Source organism: Rosa chinensis, chromosome 2 (genome assembly GCF_002994745.2).
Source record: "Rosa chinensis cultivar Old Blush chromosome 2, RchiOBHm-V2, whole genome shotgun sequence".
Classification (NCBI taxonomy): domain Eukaryota; kingdom Viridiplantae; phylum Streptophyta; class Magnoliopsida; order Rosales; family Rosaceae; genus Rosa; species Rosa chinensis.
This window is the reverse complement of record NC_037089.1, coordinates 76,603,078-76,622,523: the sequence shown is the minus strand read 5'-3', so window position 1 is coordinate 76,622,523 and position 19,446 is coordinate 76,603,078. Positions and strand designations below refer to the sequence as shown.

Genomic DNA, 19,446 nt, shown 5'->3' with positions numbered 1-19,446 from the left:
ACATAAATTGTCGTGGTTTGTCCCCACTCTGTCTCATTTTGATCCTCACACTTCACAAAGTGAAAGTGAAGTGAAAAGAATAATCGATCTTCAAAACGTAGCAGATTCGATGCCTGATGGGTTTACTGATATCGCAAAAGTGACGAGATTACATATACCAGCTGCAAATGTGCCCGCAAGGTTAGAAGTCTCCAACAAGGGGCACAGTGCCGCAGATAGAGGGGCTACAACCACACTTAGTGGAGGTGTGGTTGAGGTCGTGGCTCCCCAAAGAAAGAAGGGGAGACTACTTGGTTCGATTGACACTCACCTTAGGAAGAAGAGGGCGAGTAAGGCACAAACCGATCTATTAATCATCAATGTAGAGAATCCCTCTCATGAGATTGTCTATGATTATAGTTATGTCCATGAATCAATACTAGAGGACGCTCCGATGTTTGAAATGATTCCAGATAACAAAGAAATCTCAATGGATTATGAGAGTGCGTATGAGTTGATAGAAAGATATTCCATGCATATTGATGATGTATTTGCATACACTGTTGCTTAAGAAATCATAGAGCACGATGATATCGAACCACGCTCTATTGCAGAATGTCAACAAAGAGCAGATTGGCCTAAATGGAAAGAAGCAATCCAGGCAGAATTAGATTCTCTGACAAAGAAATAGGTATTTGGTCCGGTAGTGCTAACTCCACCAAGTGTAAAGCTTGTAGGACATAAATGAGTGTTTGTCAGAAAGCGTAATGAGAAGAATGAAGTCCTGAGGTACAAGACTCGCGTTGTGGCACAAGGTTTCTCACAACGCCCTGAAATTGACTACGAGGAGACATACTCTCCCGTAATGGACGTTATAACGTTCCGCTACTTAGTTAGCTTGGTAGTTTCCGAAGGACTGGAAATGCAGCTCATGGATGTGGTTACTGCATATCTCTATGGGGATCTAGATTTAGAGATATATATGAAAGTGTATGATGACCTTATATTACCCAGGTCAACTGACTCTAAACCACAGAGTGTGTTTGCAATTAGGTTGAAACGCTCACTTTACGGATTGAAACAATCCGGGTGGATATGGTAAATCCGTCTAAGTGACTACTTGATTGGGAAGGGATATAAGAATGATGAATTGTGCCCCTGCATATTCATAAAGAAAACAAGTTCCGGATTTGCAATTGTAGCTGTATATGTCGATGATATGTGAGGTGACCCGAGAGAGGGGTCCCACAGGGCCACGACCCCGAGCCAATGAGAAACCGACATGTCCCGAATGACATCCCGATAACTCATCAACCCGAAATTGCAAGGCCTTTTGGGTTCAAACTGTTGGTTTACAAAACACTTCCTTGGACAAGTCATTCTAGCAACCAAACCACACATTTTCAAAAGCGGAATTTGAAATGGGATAAGAGTTTTGGGCTTGCAATCGGTGCCCAATTTGGAAAATAAAACAAAACACCAAGTAATTACAAGCATGGGAGACGCGCCCCAAGGTTACGAGAATCCCGGAATTTTTGTAAACGAGTAGGAAATAAATAAATAAAAGTAACCAAACAAGTGATTTCAAAACCCAACAAGGGACCAAAACCTTCTTTTAACAGAGTCAAAGAGAAGTGCGCCAAGCCGGACCATGTGTCTCCCATGTACGCTTCCCGAACACCTGCTCGAAACCTGCACACTGTTGTAGGGGTGAGCTTTCGTTCTCGCATGCCTAGTAGGGGTCTACCCAACCATGCTAGGTTTGAAAGATAATATACTTGAAAATATTTACTACATAATATTGTGCATATTTATCGAAAATACTTTAAAAATAGGCAACCACAATCATTTATTTCTTTTATAAAACATATGCAGTATGCTTCACACAATTTGGAGCTCCGAGATACTTACCTGTCAGCTAAACTCAAACAAATCAGTGACCGACCTGGTTCGTCATCCTTCGAGAACCGGCCAACTACTCTGTAGTTCTTGTAACTACAAATAGCGAAAGTGTCCATTTCCTGGCCCTGAGTCTCCTATGACTGGTTCATTGTCTGTACTCACTCTTCCTCGACAAACATAGGAGCACGGCCCCCTCCGGAGGTTCACGGTTATCGACACCGTGGGATCCCTAGAAATCTACGCGTCTAGGTCCCATTCACTTTCAGGTCACAAATACAAACATACGATGGGTACAGTATCTCAACATGCAAGTCTAGCCTCGGTTTTCGTAATAAGCAATTATCAGTTATGGAAACACGGATATCACGAGGCATCGACTAATGAACAACCAAAAGCCTACTTGCAGGCAACATATTATTATACTAGAGCATTCCACACACAGAAAGCCTCTAACAAGGAAGAGACAGCTCTCCCTACCTGGAATTGGAGTGCTCGCCCAAACTTAGCTTTATTCCGACTTTCGATACTTCTTCCAATTTCATATGCACACGCTCGAGTCCCTTAACAAAAATTGTATCCGATAAGTAATCAATTTATAACTCACTTTAAAATTCACCAAATAACCTATGAACGATAATTATTAGAAACCATTCCCGAACAATTCACTTAGAATGGTAAGCTTATTCGGGATATGGTGATCATACTTCTTTTAATAATATAGTTCGGGTTAAGTATTTGATGCCATTGGCTAACATTCCTGTTTTAAGCAACAAATACACTTACCATTCCCAAATGACCTCGCTTCTTTTGGTCATTCCAGGATATAATAAGTTTAGGATAATTTGAATTGTACCTTTCAAATTTGGATGAATCAATTTAACTTAACCCATTTTCACTTTCTTTAACAATAACTGACTTATGTATTCTCACAACTTGACTAACCAGAACAATAGTTGTATCTCACAAAAAGAGCCATTCTCTTTCCACCTTGCATTTACAGCAAATTCAGAATTATAGCATATTCATCCCTCTCTGCTTTATATTTCGTCTTCTTTATTAAAAGAAACCAAATCACAAACATTCGGCATCTTCCTTAATCACAACTTTACCATAGTCAACATACCAAATGTTTAAATCACTATTTCACCATTTTTACTCTTTCCCATTCATGAGACTACAAACAACTTTCTGCCAATGTTTACAACTTCAACCACCAAAATAACTCCAATCACCCATTTATAACTATTAGAAACAGAACACCATCAATTTCTCAAATCAGAGTAACTGGTCTCTTACCATCCTTCTCTTCCGGACTAGAAGCAAATTCGTCATTGCTGCAATCCAGCTCCAACAATTGTTTTGGACACCTAACAGAGATGACAAGATCAACAGTCCAACTCTTAGCCAAATTCATTCCAAAACCGAGTTCTTGAATCCTTACCTTTCCTCAATACAAATGGAACTGACTCGGCACTTCTCTTCTCTGAAAGCTTACAATTTTGCAGACCTCATTTCCTCCAAAATCCCCATAACACATATTCTGTAATCCTCACAGATTTCAAATTAAGCAATCGAGTTAGGGTTCTCAATCTAGATCAAAGTAGAAGCCTCAAGAAGAAGAAGGGATAGAATCCAGCTTACCAAACGAAGAGAATAAGGTGGTGGCGCTCACGGTGACGCTAGGTTGGCTCACGAGCCGGCAGTGGCGCGTGTAGTGGTTCTGGCCGAAGATAGAAGTCGGAGCCATGGGGTTTTGGTCAAAGGAGAGGTGCTGATTCCAATTATGGTAGTGGCTTGGCTCAATTCGGACTGGAAGTTAGAGAACGAAGGCATGCAGTGCTTCGAGTTCTGACGAGCTCGTATGGCGCTTTCCGGCGTCGGAGTTTTTGAGGCTATGGTTTGGGTTTTGCTCTCTAAGGCTTGCTGAGTCTGACAGTGGTGTCGCTGTGGCGAGGGGACGGTCGGAAACCTGCGAGGCTCGAGGAACAGTGGCGTTGCATTCATGGGTTATCGAGTGTGGAGGCTGCCGGCGATGCATGTCGATGGTGAGGCTAGGGCTTGGGTCAGATTTGGGTGCCGGATCGATTGGTGGTGGCGGTGACAAGAGCAGGTGGCCGGTGCTGTGTTTCAGGCGATGGCAGAGGGAAGACGAGAAAGAGATGGGTCGGGGAGAGAGATAAGAAAGGTGCGGCCGAGTGGGGAAGAGAGAGTTTTGAGAGTTTGGGGTTTTTCTAACCCATTTATTCATAGCCCATGCGAAAAGTCCATCTTGCCTTTGCGACAAATTACGAAACTCTTCTAGTTAATTGCTTTCGGTTTTGGGCACGTAACTTTTCTTTTATTCGCTTTTCGTCGGAAACTTCCTAAGTTATTTCTCGACTCCGTCCTAGGCCCAAAACTCGAACTCATTAAAATCCAAAACTTTATTACAACTCAATTTATCGTCTTCAAAAATTCAACAAACGGTCGCCTTACTAAACTTTTGTAACCTTCTGGGCCCAAAACGAAGGACTCTGGCCCAAACTTAAATTATAAGGCCCAAATCGAATTCTCGACACCGAATTGATCTCCAAGATCAATTTCTTCACTTAAATCACCTGGCGAAAAATCTTATTGGCGAAAAATTACCTTTGAAAATTAACTAAATTTTTTCAGGGGCTCACAATATGAACATAATAGGTACTCTTGATGAAATAAGAGAAACTACGAGCTACTTGAAATCCGAATTTGAGATGAAGAATCTTGGGAAAACTCGATGCTTTTTAGGCCTTGAAGTAGAACACCAAGTTTGTGGAATACTAATCCATCAGTCTACGTATGTCCAAAAGTCAGGCAATTTAACATGGACAAAGCGCATCCTACTAGCACTCCCATGATCGGTCGAAAGTGGATGCAAGGAAAGATCCATTTCGTCCAAAGGAAGATGACGAAGAGGTGTTGGGAGCTGAAATTCCCTATCTAAATGCAATATGCGCATTATTGTACTTAGCCCAATGTACTCGACCAGACATTACATTCTTAGTGAACTTGTTAGCTAGATTTAGCTTAGGGCCAACGCAACGTCACTGGAATGGTATCAAGAACACTTTTTGATACCTAAAAGAAACCATTGACTTGAGACAGTTCTTTCCCTACAGATAGACAAGAAGGACCGCAAATGGAACTGCATGCAATCCCTAAAGGGAATGTTGATGGCTAAAACGCCACTCACTACACTAAAACCCAAATGACGTTTTGGTTAGGGATGGCAATGGGGCGGGTTGGGGACGGGGATCACAATACCATCCTCATCCCCGAAGTCATTATCTACCCACATCCCCGCCCCAATCCCCAATAAAAATATATTGGGGATTTTCCGTCCCCATCCCCATTGGGGACTAAGCCTCCAAACCAGCCCCATATCCCCAATAAGAATTTAATAAATAAAATAATTTTTTCTCATATTGCCTTTTTAAAAATAAAAATCTACAACAAATAAATTTAAACCATGATTAAATTCATAAATCATAATTTAGTGAGTGCAAAAGTCAAAACACCATTAAAGTAAAAGTGTAGCCATTAAAGTAAAGTAGTAAATGTATATAATTGTGATTTATATTATAAAAAATAAATTAAAATATAGATAAGCTAAATATATGTATATATTTTTTGGGCGGATTTGGGGATGAGGATCACAATACCATCCCCGCCCCATCCTCAATCTTATATAGCGGGGATTGGGGATCCCCATCCCCATTCCTCATTTGTCCCCGAATTCTCCCCCCATTAGGGGCGGTATCCAATGGAGCTCCGCCCCACTAGGGATTTTTGTCATCCCTAGTTTTGGTCTGTTTTGCTGATGCTGGGTACCTCTCTGACCCACATAAAGGTCGTTCCCAAACTGGTTATATATTTATCATTGAGAACACGGCGATATCTTGGAGATCAACCAAACAAACCCTTGTGGCTACCTCATCGAACCACTCAGAGATCATCACTCTACATGAGGCGATTCGTGAGTGTATATGGTTAAGAGCTATCATTACACATATTCGAGGGACTAGTGGTTTGAGCTCTACCACTGAAGAGCCTACTTGCATTTATGAAGATAATGCAGCTTGCATCGACCAGATGAAGCTAGGATATATCAAGGGTGATAATACAAAACACATATCGCCAAAGTTTTCCTACAATCAACAACAACAGGCCCTCCTTAAGATTCAAGTGAATCAAGTAAGGTCTAAGGAGAAACATGTGAAAAGCATAGGAATGCAAAGACATTCCAAGCTCTCTTGATTAATGTAAGGATTAGGGGGAGGCATAGACGTCAGGGGGAGTCTAACACACACATGTCATCCTCAAATATAAAATGTGCGTTGTGCTCTTTTCTTTCGACCAAAGTGTATTTTTTGTCCCACAGAGTTTTTATTGTTACTTGACAAGGTTTTTAGTGAGACAACAACTCATGCACCATTTTGTCTTTAACTTGGCACAAGGGAGAGTGTTAAAGGAAAAACACATTATGTGCCTTCGTCAAAGTGACTGACGAAGAGGGAATAAAGGAATTAGTGATTACCATCAATCAGTAAGGATTACGGATCAATCTGCATTTAATGTCATCATTGTAATTGATATTTCTGTTGTAATTCTCTCCCTATATAAAGGGACTATGAAATGAAATTAGTAGACCAATTCCAATTCCATTTTACTTTTACAGTGCTGTAATTTTTTATAGAAAAATGATTTGTGGCCTCAATTTTAGGTGTTACGTCATGTCATCTACACACTTAGTTGTCAAATCATGTCATGTAATTCTTAAGTAAAAATACTATCTTATTCTTTCAAGATCTAATGGCTCTAAATTATTTTGGCTTTCTGCTAAAACAATATATATAATTTCTTTTATCAGATAAACAATTTAAATACTATAACTAGTCTTTCATGAGTCAAACTCATAACCTCACACTTACGAATGAGATAATATACCAAATGATATTAGGTAAAATATATTGTTTTGGCTTTTTTTATTATTATTATTATTTTTCACCAGGTTGGCTAGCTCTAACTTTGATACTCATGTTCATGGTGAATGGTTTTCTCATTTTGTTATGGATGCCCTCATTTACAATTGTAACTGTATTTGATCTTAAGTTCATTCTTTCTTTCTAAAAGGAATATTCAACGAGTATGAAGGAGAGTAACATGCATATGATAAAATATTTCAACACTTTCAAAGATAATCCAATCAGAGTAGAAATGTATATCCAAAATAATCACCTAACTTTGAACAAGAAATGAACCAAGATTTCCCATCTAAAGCTCAGATATATAGTAGTATATATGGAAGAGAAGATCCTGTTACTTCACATTCTCAAGGGTTTCTACGCAGAACTATTGGAGGATATTGGTGGCATGAGTTCCCCTCGACTTTGATAGGAAAAAGTGTAATCTTTTGTAAGACAAGTCCTTGCTTTTTCAACAAAGTCACAAAATTATTTTCATCTTCCGATCCAAAAAATTTCAGCATCTTAACTTGCTTGAGTCTTGGCATATTGAATCTAACTGGTTTATTTAAGATCTCTTCTGGTAAACTCTCCTGGAAATGATGAGATTAAAGTTTAGATCAGATTCGAAAAACAAAAGGAACGATCAATGTAGGTAACATAACATCCAGGATTGCTGCAAGCATGTATGTCACAATACTCACATCAACTTCTATCTTGCGAAGGTAATCAAGAATCATTGTCTCAAGATTGGGACAAAGTTCAAGTACTGCAGCCATGCCAACCAGATCATATTGAGTATACCCTGTCCGTAGCTCTAAGAGGCTGAGGTTGTGGAGCGTAAAAGTTTTTGGGAAAGAATCCTTTGATGTCAGCAACTGAGAACATATGCATAGGAAGCAAACAATGTAAAATTACAAGAGGTTCAATAATATAGTATGCCATTGAAACCAGTGGTCGAACATAGGTTAAATTTTAGAAATAAATTATCTAATTGTTTCAAGATACTACTTGATAAATACCCTGAACTACAGATTAGCCTGTTCTTAGCTAATAGGTTGAGATGGCACTCACAGAACTTTTGGGATTAAGGCTCTCCTTTGACACATAAGTTCCGGACACAGAAAACATAAACATATAAAGCCTCAATGCAATAAAGTCACTTAAAACCAATGATCAAAAGAAAGCAAAACAAGCAAAGAAAATTATGCAGTAAAAGGTTAAATCAGGATACTACTAATTGAGGAACACAACCACATGAACTGAAGGGGATTATTCATTTATAGCTCTAAGAGAAGTTGAAACTGGTGGAATGCAACTTGAAAAGGGAATGAGGATATAATAAAAAAGCATGCTTACAAATAATAATATTTGGTTGTTTAAGGATACTACTCATTCTACTGATCTACTCAATGGGTGAACAACAAACTGAACTAAAAACCCATTCCTAGCTCAAAGAGGTAGTGATGTGGAATCAAAACTTGTTGGGAAAGGATCCTTTGATGATAAAAGCCAACAAAGAAACAAAAATTATTAAAGCCATAAAAACCAGCTTTAAAATCTAGAACAAGCCTGTTAAGCAGTTAAAATCATATTTGGAAAATCTCCTAGTTGAATTCGTAGCAATGAACTTACTTAGTAGAGGTTGGGAATGTTGAAATGACGCAGACAGTATTCTTTGTACACTGTCCTTTACACACAATATCTTACTCAAATATTCTGAATGAGAATTAGTGAATACGACCATAATGTCACTATATTGCATTAGAAGCAACAAGGCACTATAATCAGAAGTACTTTGAGACAAATCATGTACAATGAGCACTATGCCAGATGCAGAAAGATAACTGACAGTATTAGTGGGAAGTGATAAGCAATAGAATGAGGAACAAAGTTAGCCTTGCACATCTCAAATTTGTGGTACATTTCAACATACAAATAAACGAATAAATGCAACAGCCTAAACCAACCAAAGTCGAAAGTAGAAACAGGAAAACAATACTTGATCAATCACGAGCCAGAAAATTACCTTGAACCACCAATTTTGCACATTAGCACACTTCACATTCGGCGCTGATCCAAGCAGCTTTACAGCCTTACTCCAGCAATCATAGTATTTATCCAGGTGCACCATATTAAGATGAAACTCAACCAGGGACGGCGCATTCTTAAGTCGAAACTGGGTAAAGCTAATGCAATCAAAACTCAGCGAAACAAGGTTTGGGCAATCAATCTCAACACTGTTCTTGTAATAACAATCATAAAAATACCCAAACTTTAGTTTCTTAAGGCTTTTGCTACATATCCTCAAATTCTGATCCACCCCTCCATTTCGAAGCTCCAAATACTCAAGATTGGGGCACCCCAAAATCAAACGCTCCCACATCTGGTCCGTCAAATCCACGTCCTCAAGAAACATCGACCTCACCGAGCTCATCCCCACGGTGGCCATGCTCGCCGGCAACGCGAGATCAACGTACGTGAGCCTCAGACTCTCAACGCACCCGTTTCTCAGCACAGAGAAAGGGAAATCGTACTTGTCACGCGGCGCTCGATCTTCCTCGCTTCGGAGATGGTACTCTTTGTCGATGAAGAAGTCGAGGTCGACCTCACGCGCCCGGAAGCGCGTGACGGCGGAGCGCACCCAAGAGTCGACGTGGGAGGTGTAGTAGTAGTAGAAGATGAAAGAGAGGCGGAAGGTTTTGATCGGAGAATTGGGGCGGAGGATGAGAGCGCGGTCGACGAACTCGGCGAAGCGGTGGCTCGTGACGGGGAGAGGTTCGGCGTCGTTGACCGGGAAGAGGTGGTAGGAGAAGTCGAGGAAGGGGAGACGGGACCAGAGGGATCGCCATTGGCGGGAGACGAGAGAGTTGTGGATGGCCTCTAAGGTCGGAATCAAGGAGAGGATTTGGATAAGGATTTCGTCGGGGAGATCGTTTAGGGTTCGACTCGGGTTTGGATTTGGGGCTTGAATTTCAGTACTGGCTTGTTCCATAATTTCTGGGAGCATGAGAAATTGAGCAGAAAGTGGCTTCTGGAAATGGCCTAGTGTTTCACTTATTGACTGTCATATTGGTCAAAGGCTTTATGCACTTTTGGTCCTGCAATTTTGAGTATTTTGCACATTGAGTCCGTATAATCAAAATTCTATCAATTTGGTTGTACTTAAGTCCGTATAGTCAATCACCGACATGTTACCTCATACTCTCATAGTGAGTAAGATTCCCAATCTCAAATAAAAAATACACAACATAATTCACGAATATATAAACAGGCCTCGAACATCTGAAAATTGAGATGAGACATCTTCCCTAATTAAGACAAAAAAAAATCACCACAACTCTAACCAATCGCTGAAACTCATCAAAATCTCAACATAATTGTGCTACAAACTCAACCATGCAACTAAATCCTCTTGACTTGAATGCACTAAGCCACTAACTCACCTAAACGTCTGGCATATAATCATCGGAATCCTAATATTTGATTTTCTTGTTTACCTCTTTCGGTGTCTCCAACATTCCAAGTTAGATTAGTTAGGAGGGTGTATTTATCGTGATTTTGTTTTAACTTTTTTTTTTGATTAAATAAGAACTTCATTAATAAAAGCGAAGATTACAATGAGAATGGGAAATAAAAGTTTCAACCGAAACTTTTCCCACTTTAGACGTCAAAGTGGACGTCTATACTGACGCACTGTGGAAACCATACTAAGCCCCGACTCCGAACATACTAGTGAAAAACTCAACTAAAAAGACTAAACTAGCACCAAACAAACTGGCGGAAACAACAAGTTTTGTTGAGTAGAATCAGGCAAGAACACTAACTCCCACCCAGAGTCCACCTGGCCAGCATTTGATCGACCAAGCCAACACTTGTCGTTGCTTCAAACGCGACCAAAGGGATTGCTGGACAGTCAGACCTAGGACTAAAGAAAATCCAACACCGTCATCCCATCACTATTCCAAAAGCGTCATCGCTTCCAGCCCAAAATCTGACAGGAATGACCTCTTAGAAAGCCAATAATGCCCGGCTATGCCACAGGCAGACTTTTTGCATACTCTAAACTAGACAGAAACGACCCTTAGGAAGGCAAAAATGATGATTGTCTCTGCCACAACTTACAGTGCACCCGACCTAACACAAACCACCTAAAATCCACAAACCAAATCCAACGAAACCAAGACTACAGCCTTAACCCGACCCAACCACCACAGAACATTTTGTTTTAACTTTTTTCTGTCATGTATGTATATAAAAAGAAAAGAAAAAACTAAATAAATAAAATATTAAAACCACCTAAACGGCTAAGCCAACATAAACCGCCACGTGTCTCCCTGTAGCAACATCACATCCAGTTTCATCAAAAATCTCCATTTTCGATTCAGCTTCTCTTCTGCTGTGGTGTTCTTCCTCCTCTATGGATCATCACATAGAGGTGTTCCTGAAGAGGCTCTCCTACATCGCCCTGGCCATCGGGACCCTCACCTTCCTCTTCCTCATCCTCGAAATCCCCGACACCTGCGTCGCACCCGATTCCCCCCCGAAGCCTCACCTCCGGTTCCCCAAGCACTCCTGCGACCACCATCCCCGCCAGCACCTCCCCCTCCACAAGAAGAACAAGCGCCTCTGGTCCTCCGCCACCTGGCAGAACCAGGTCCGTTCATTCTCCCACCTCTTCCACTCCTTCTACCAAATCGGCCTCCTCCACAACCACTCCAAGGTCCTCTGCGTCTCCGCCGGCGCCGGCCACGAGGTCATGGCCCTCTCCCACCTCGGCGTCGATGACGTCACCGGCATTGAGCTCCTGGACTCCCCGCCGCTCGTCAGCCGCGCCGATCCCCACAACCTGCCGTTCTTCGATGACGTGTTTGATTTCGGGTTTAGTGCTAGGTTGGAACTGGCGTTGTTTCCGTCGAGGTTCGCGGCGGAGATGGAGAGGACGGTGAGGCCCGGCGGGGTTTGCGCGGTGGCGGTGGAGGAATGTGGGGATGGGGAGGTCAAGGAGATTGCGGGGTTGTTTAGGAATTCGAGGTTTCTTGGCGCCATGAATGTAACGTTGACTGGGTTGAGAATGACCAGGATTATAATGAGAGTTAAGCATTCACCTTGACATTTTTGGTAACTCTTTCTTCTTCTTGTTTCGATTTGTGTTTTCATTTTTTGAGTTTTCTGTTTTTGTGTGTAATTATGGTGATGATGCATAGTTTGGATAGAGCATATATAGATGTAGACTTAGTTTAGAATTGTTGTAAAAGAGCTTGGATTTGTACTCTTGTAATCTTCTTTTGTTATTGAAATGGAAAAATTGAACTTCAGACCTTTTACTGGACTGTCACAGTTATGCAGCAAACACCAAATTCTATGCATAGCTGAAAGTGTTAATAATATATAATGTGTGGCTGAATGTGATTGAATATAACTTGGGATATGCTACTTGGGTTATATTGAATATAGATGAACATCTTCATCAGTGGGTTGATGATAGTTGATGTAAAAAACTGCATATTGACACCTGGTTTTCTTCCAATGACTTGGTATTAAGTTCTTATATTTTCTCTGTGTAGCTTTGGGTTTGAAAAGCTGATTATTACTTGGTTCTTTAGATCTTAAAATCAAGCTTGTGTCCAAGACTTGTAGGATTAGTACAATACAAGATTGGGCTGGAGCAACTGATAGACAGATATCAAGATCCTATTCCCTCTAAACCTTAATTACTTTCCTAAGCCTTCATACTGGCTTTCGTAAATACGACTGAGTGAGGTGAAGAGTTCTTGCTTTAATCAGAATTGAGTCTGTTCTTGTCATGCATGAATTTCTAGTGCCATTCATTTACCATAGGAGCGTGCACCAAACCACATTTACATGAGGCTTAAAATTACGCAAGTTATTAAGAGCCTAATGCCAGTGTCAACCTACAGGTTTCAACTGGGTTCCAGTCCTCTCTTTCATGATCAATACTGCAGAAACAATTTGTCATCCTGTGCTAAATTACAGCCAGTGCAATGGTCTGTGTGCCAAAGTTTTCAAACTACACATTAACATGCTCAATATCTAACATTATAGAGCTAGAAGTACATGTTACTCCTATTAGGCAAACCATCCACATTAGAAGCTGGGGAAAATCCAAGGGTTTTATGGGGACACAGAAGTTTAAGTTTTTATTTATTTATTTTTTTTTTACCGACAACAAGAGACAACAAGTACAATAATTTCATCAAGTGTACTTTACTTGTGCATACTCTCATATAAAATATTCAGTTAAAACGAAGTTGATCACCTACAAAGAATCATATCCAATTAACAACAGTAAGAACATTTACTCAAAGTCCTAAGCACATCTCCTCTTCTCCTTGTCGTTCTTATGTTTTCTCATGTCTGAGGAATGCCCTTTTTCATGCTTCTCGCGTTTCTCACGCCTCTCATGTTTCTTGTGCTTCCTCTCTTCATGCCTCCTTTTCCTCCGACTGCTTTCATCCTCGGACTCCTCTTCAACAGTTTCTTTTGGTGGAAGCTTAGGCGCAGGAATATCCCCTATTTCAGGTGCACCTCCATTGACTGTAGGTTGAAGAGAAGTTGAATCATCCCAAGGGGCAGGTGCTCTTGAAAAACCAAGACCATGTATGTGTGCTGCTTCTGCATGCCTTTCACCCAAGTCCTCTGCAGTAGAACCTCGCTTCACAAGTTCTGAGAACTCATGCTTATCAAGTCGATTACCTTGAGCTTGGTTTGCACGCTTAGGAGCTAGTCCAAGAGCCTCCCTCATAGCCTGATCCTCTTCCTCCTTAATTCTTTGAATCTCTTCTTTTGCTGCAACCATTTCGGCACTCCATGTTTTTTTGTCTCTGTTATACCAGTGTAGATCCTTACCTTTTTGCCATCTACCAACAGGGGCCTTGATACTGTGGCCAAGATAATTCTCACGATGCTTGTCAATCTTAACATCGTCCCAACTAAACTGATCTCGACCACCACGAACTCCACCTCTAGTAGGATGATACATATTATATTTCTGAACTCGTAAGCAGAGAACTCCCTTTCTGTGTTTGAATTCAAACTTGAACAACAGTTGAGAAGACAAAAATTATGAGGAAGCCGAAGAGGCGAAGAGGTCCAATAGATGTATATCTGAAGTTCCCGCACAGATTTTTGCGATGATCAAGTAGTTGTTCCTCAAGTTACACACAACATACAGTTCTTGAATTTCAAAAAATTAGAATTTTTCTAGCTTTTATTCTCTACTTCTGTAATTGATGCTGAAGTTTAAAGAAAAGGTTTAGTCATGTTCAATCTCAATTACTTGCAGTACAAGCTTTTTCAATTACTTTGTGTCTTAGTTTTATTTGGATTCTTTTTTTTTCATACTTTTCCATTTATGCTTGGATTTCCTTGCTTTCCTTAGTTTCCTGTGCATACTTGGATCAACACTGATTTCAAGAGTTATGTCGGCTATCTAGTATATATCTTTTTATTTTTATTTTTTATTATTGACGTATTCTTATCGAAGATACTTGTCTCTTGCTCTTTGGTAATTTAACTCTTTGCTGTGCGACCTGAATCAGTTTTAATAGAGAGGAGCACGCTAGACCTATCAGTTCGTTCAATACAAGTATGAGGGGAAGAGAAAGAAAAAGAAAAGCAAAGGGTGATTATGACTTGGTAGACCGAATCAGTGCGTTGCCTGATGAACTTCTCTCCATTATAGTCCATTCCTTGCCTGTTAAGGAAGCGGCAGCTACTAGTATTCTTTCCAGGCGATGGAAGTATATATGGAAATCTTCAACAAATCTCGACTTTTCTGATGCTAGGTTTATTGTTGGTAAAGGTTTTCGCGGGTTCCTTCAACAACGACGACATGATAATCATCAAAATAGCCAGAGATATGTCAATTCGGTAAATCGTGCGATTGAACAATATAGTAACCCAACCGTCGAACGATTCAGGGCTTGCTTTATTATAGATCCTCGGTATACAGGGGACATTGTTAATTGGCTTCAATTTGCTATGAATAAGAAAGTCGAAATATTGGAGTTAGAGTTCTACATAGATTCTGGTTTGACATATACGTATCCTATATATCCTTTTCCCCACAAACTGTTAGGTATTGGAGAAAAGTCTGAGCTCCAGAACTCGTATTCTTCCGACCCTCCAAGTCATCAATCTTGTGGATACAACATTGGATTTAAGTTCCTCAAAGTTCTCCATTTTCGTTGTGTTGATGTGACTCGAGAAGTCCTTGAGTACTTCTTGTCTAACTGTGCAGCTCTTGAACGATTAACTGTGAATGCTGCTCACAATTTGGTGGATCTGAGAGTTGGTGGCCCCTCGATTGCCTTGAAGCATTTAACGTTAATAGATTGTTCTCGCCTCGAAAGTATTGAGGTTTGTGATGCAAAGCTTGTCTCTTTCCATCTTTCTGGGAGAGAGGTGAAAAGACTGCTTCTCACTAGAGTACCGTTGCTTGTTGAGGTATCCCACATGACTGCAGTGAGTTCAATAAGGCTTCTCCTCACCCAACTTTCATTTTGTATTTCCCAGTTAGAGATTCTCAGTTTAGATATAAATGGAGGGGACTACAATTGGGATCATGTATTTCCTATATTATCAAATCTCAGGCATTTAGAATTAAAATTTGATTCAGACTGTGAGAGTGATCTTTGTAATTTTACTCGTTTCATTGGGGCATCTCCCCACTTGCATAGACTTGTGTTGAAGTTGCAGAACTGTACGCGTACGAAGCCTGAAATATGCAGGAAGATAGGTAGAATTGCCAAATTCCCCCGTCATTACCTCAAGGTAGTAGAGATAGTAGGGTATCGTGGGAGTCATTGTCATGTTCAACATGCACTATACTTTGTAAAGAAGGCTGTCGTATTGGAGAAAATTGTTATTGATCCTGTCCGACGTTGGGGTGCTTGGCTCGATAGAGATTTTAAAGAAGTGGAAGAGGAAAACGACGCAAGATATCATGCTAATCGTCATCTCAGAAGAAAAGTGCCTTCAACAGTTGAATTTGTATGCCTGTCATGAGTGCAGTGCTCAAATTATCTAGAGATTGGTTATTGTTTCATAAAATGCTAGTCTCTTGTACTGATGTCTCATGATGTGAGCACACAAACTAAAATAGACATGGTTTTTCTTGATTTGTTCTATATATTTGTTATATTGATAAGTTAGAAGCTATTATATTACCTAAATCAATTCAGTCAGCCGTCCGGAAAGTTTTCCGGCCTCAGAATTCATGAATACCAGTATTGATAATCTCTCTGGCCGTCTATTGGTTGAAATCCTTTCTCGACTCCCTTATAAGAATCTTTTTTAATGCAAGAGTGTGTCTAAACAATGTTGAAATTACCTCTCCCGTCCCTCTTTCAATTGGCATTTTTTATGCCTCCAAAGAGAAAAGCCAATGATAATACTCTGATAAACCATTTCTGATGAAGGTGACTAGTTAAGTTTATGCTTCATGAAAAAGGCTTTTATTGATTTTTTGAAGTGTTCATCTCCCTTAGTTTAGTAATGATTTCTCGCCAGATTTTGATCGAGTGCCATAAGAAGCCTGTACCAAACTACGTACGTACTGCCTCATGCATACATTTACATGAGGCAACCGAAATTATCTGATAAGGTTTATGATTTTAAGGCATGTTGTAGCAATGTTTTCCTTAAGACATTATTTGCATACTATCAAGTGTGCAAATGAGAATAATCAAATATGCTAAAAGGATACAATGAAGCCCAGGACAATTCTATTGTTGGTTAATGTTTTGCACTCATGAAAACCAACCTTAACACTCAAAAGAAGATTTACAAGATAGCTCAAGGTTTCTAGTAATTTATGTGTAAGAAAACATGAAAATGATGATTGTTAGAGACTTAAATCATCTTAAGATCTTCTTGACTCTATATCATTATGTAGAGAATATATAAATAGAGTATATGTAACCCTTCAAATGATATATAAGATACATTTTTACTTATACCATTTGTACCATTTTCACTTTAGTGCAAACACAAATGACACCTTTTGATTTCTTTAAGGGTAAAAATCACAAATAGTACCTGAACTATACCTCAATCTTATCGATGGTACCTGAACTTCAATTTTGATCACAACTAGTACCCGAACTTTTCGATTTCATTTTAAATGGTACCTAGAGCCACCTTCGGTCACTATTCCGACTAAAAATGACATGTGAGGTGATCGTAATGATGATCTTTTGTTATTTCAAGGGTTGCAATCATAGTGATAATCTTTTTGGTAATAGGCTTTCCTTGAACTTTTTATTTTTTATTTTTTTTTATTTGGCTTTTTTGGCCGGAATAATGACTGAAAGTGGCTCTAGGTACCATTTAAAGTGAAATCGAAAAGTTCGAGTACTGGTTGTGATCAAAATTAAAGTTTAGGTATCATCGATAAAATAGAGGATAAATTCAGGTATTATTTGTGATAATAACCTTTTCTTTAATAACAATTACATTTTAAAATTTCTTAAACAATTTGACAGGCAATGCAATGAATTGCTAGTAGCATTAATCAAATACAGTTGCATGAATTTCCAGCAGCATTCACGTAGTACCTGTGTTGCAACTTTACATTGTGCAACTATTCATTGAACAATGTGCTTACTACACAACACAGCTTTGAAAGCAAATTGTTGCGATTGCAGCAAAAAAAATTTGTCACTCTAAGCAAACTGCATGTACACCATGTCCAAAACAACAAATCTAACAATTCAACACCCTTTAATGTACTCTTGAATGGGTATTAGGCAGATCGTTCACCTCGAAATCTCTAGAGATCCCCATGGACAATAAACTTCTTTGACGAAGAGATGCAGGCTCGGCCGTGAAAATTTGGGGCCCGTCTGCCGACGTGTGTCAATATTTTTTTTTTGAAAGGGTGTGTCCATATTTTTATGTTGGCGCAGTGTGTCCGATTTTATTTATGTGAAGTTCTTGCTAACGAAAAGATCGTCGGTAAAAGTGTGTAATGTATGCAAGACTTTTACCAAGAAATTTTTGTCGGCAAAGTGTGTCAATGTTTTTGTGGAAAGTTATTGCTAACGAAAAGTCATAGGCATATAGCTAGCCATGTATATATGGTTTGTTCAATTTTATTCTTTTATGCGAGGTTTTGAGTGTCACTTTTTATTTTATTTTTTAAGAGAATTCCACAAATGGTCACTGAAGTATGACTCATTCGACACTTTGGTTACTGAAGTTTCAAATATATCACTTTGGTCACTCAACTATTACACTGTCAATCACTTAAGTCACCCAAAGAGTATTTTTTATAATTTTTTTTAATGAAAAAAATTAACAAAGTGACTTAAGTGATTGACAATGTAATAGTTGAGTGACCAAAGTGATATATTTGAAACTTCAGTGACCAAAGTGTCGAATGAGTCATACTTCAATGACCATTTGTGAAATTTTCCCTTATTTTTTATTAGAGGCTTTGGCCAATGGAGAGTGGTCGGCATCGGTGTCCATATACTAATGTGATTAAAACTCCTAGTCTCCTACTGTTTCTGGAAATTATGGGAACCCTAAATCAATCAAACCTAAAACTTGGCCGCCAGACCTAATGAAGAGTAGAGCACGCTACCCTACCTCTCGGCTTGTTCACGAAGACAAGTATAGGTACAGATTGGGAAAAAGAAAGAGAGATGAAAGTAATTAGAGTTAATTACATATAAGTGCATCTTTGAATATTTTTTTAGCCATGAGGCCACCAACTAATTTTTTCTCTCATAATACCACTAGATTAAAAAATGTGTTATATTTTGGATATTAAAAACTAACATATTTACATAAATGCCACTAAAGTACAAAATCAATAATCATTCTCTCTCTCCTCTCTGGGTGGGTCTCCGGCAGACCTCCGGTGAACTCCGGCGACCACAAAAGCTACTGTCACTAACACCAAAAGCTAATTTGATGAGATTCCCGGCCACCTCCGGTGAGGTCACAAAAGCTACTATCACTAGCAACAAAAGGTACTCTGGTGAGATTTCCGGCAACCTCCGGTGAGATAACAAAAACTACTATTACCAACAATAAAAGCTACTCATTACCAAAAAACCTATGCTCTTCAAAACGAAAAGCTACTATCCACACCAAAAAAAGATACTGTCACCAATACCAAAAGATACTCTCATCAGCAACAAATGCTACTCTCACCAGCACCAGAAAACTACTTTCACCAATACCAAAAACTATTTTCACCAACAACAAAAGTTACTGTCACCAACACCAATGAACTACTCTCACTAACATTAGAGAGCTACTAACCTAGGTATAGAAAGCTACGATCACTATGATGGAAAACCACTATAATAGTTCCAGAAAGCTACTGATTTGAAAAAAAAAACTATTGACATTAGCTTGAAAAATATACTAACATAGACACATAAAACTACTATCAAGATATTGAAATGTCACTAGAACAATTAGACGGAGCTGCCAACTTGAAATAATGAAAATGAAAATAGAAGCTATTGACATCATGTTGAAAAGATACTAATTAACATAGACATAGAAAGATACTATCACTATGTTGAAAAGCAGCTATAACAGT

General features: G+C 39.4%; 4 protein-coding genes across 4 annotated transcripts; 2 read left to right on the top strand and 2 right to left on the bottom strand.

Annotated features, from left to right (window-relative positions):
- Positions 1-7,067: 7,067 nt before the first annotated feature.
- Positions 7,068-9,929, bottom strand: LOC112190886 (F-box/LRR-repeat protein At3g26922). The gene is made up of 3 exons (XM_024330394.2): positions 8,893-9,929; positions 7,568-7,741; positions 7,068-7,456 (listed from the first exon to the last, which is right to left on the bottom strand). Exons 1-3 carry the CDS (start codon positions 9,871-9,873, stop codon positions 7,232-7,234), a joined length of 1,380 nt encoding a protein of 459 aa, XP_024186162.1. The 5' UTR covers positions 9,874-9,929; the 3' UTR covers positions 7,068-7,231.
- A 1,246-nt stretch (positions 9,930-11,175) lies between these two features.
- Positions 11,176-12,190, top strand: LOC112188037. The gene has a single exon (XM_024327054.2). It carries the CDS (start codon positions 11,284-11,286, stop codon positions 11,974-11,976), a length of 693 nt encoding a protein of 230 aa, XP_024182822.1. The 5' UTR covers positions 11,176-11,283; the 3' UTR covers positions 11,977-12,190.
- A 1,004-nt stretch (positions 12,191-13,194) lies between these two features.
- LOC112185038 (multiple myeloma tumor-associated protein 2 homolog) lies at positions 13,195-13,890 on the bottom strand. Its single transcript, XM_024323247.2, has one exon. The coding sequence runs from the start codon at positions 13,864-13,866 to the stop codon at positions 13,195-13,197; it is 672 nt and encodes a 223-aa protein (XP_024179015.1). The 5' UTR covers positions 13,867-13,890.
- A 584-nt stretch (positions 13,891-14,474) lies between these two features.
- Positions 14,475-15,893, top strand: LOC112185037 (F-box/FBD/LRR-repeat protein At5g22700). The gene has a single exon (XM_024323246.1). It carries the CDS (start codon positions 14,475-14,477, stop codon positions 15,891-15,893), a length of 1,419 nt encoding a protein of 472 aa, XP_024179014.1.
- Positions 15,894-19,446: the final 3,553 nt, after the last annotated feature.

Coding starts and splice junctions, on each gene's coding strand:
- LOC112190886 (XM_024330394.2), bottom strand. CDS start 9,873: ATGCTCCCAGAAATTATGGAACAAGCCAGTACTGAAATTCAAGCCCCA. Junction 7,742..8,892: donor TGCAAAATTGGTGGTTCAAG/GTAATTTTCTGG, acceptor ATATGTTCTCAG/TTGCTGACATCAAAGGATTC. Junction 7,457..7,567: donor TTCGCAAGATAGAAGTTGAT/GTGAGTATTGTG, acceptor CATCATTTCCAG/GAGAGTTTACCAGAAGAGAT.
- LOC112188037 (XM_024327054.2), top strand. CDS start 11,284: ATGGATCATCACATAGAGGTGTTCCTGAAGAGGCTCTCCTACATCGCC.
- LOC112185038 (XM_024323247.2), bottom strand. CDS start 13,866: ATGTATCATCCTACTAGAGGTGGAGTTCGTGGTGGTCGAGATCAGTTT.
- LOC112185037 (XM_024323246.1), top strand. CDS start 14,475: ATGAGGGGAAGAGAAAGAAAAAGAAAAGCAAAGGGTGATTATGACTTG.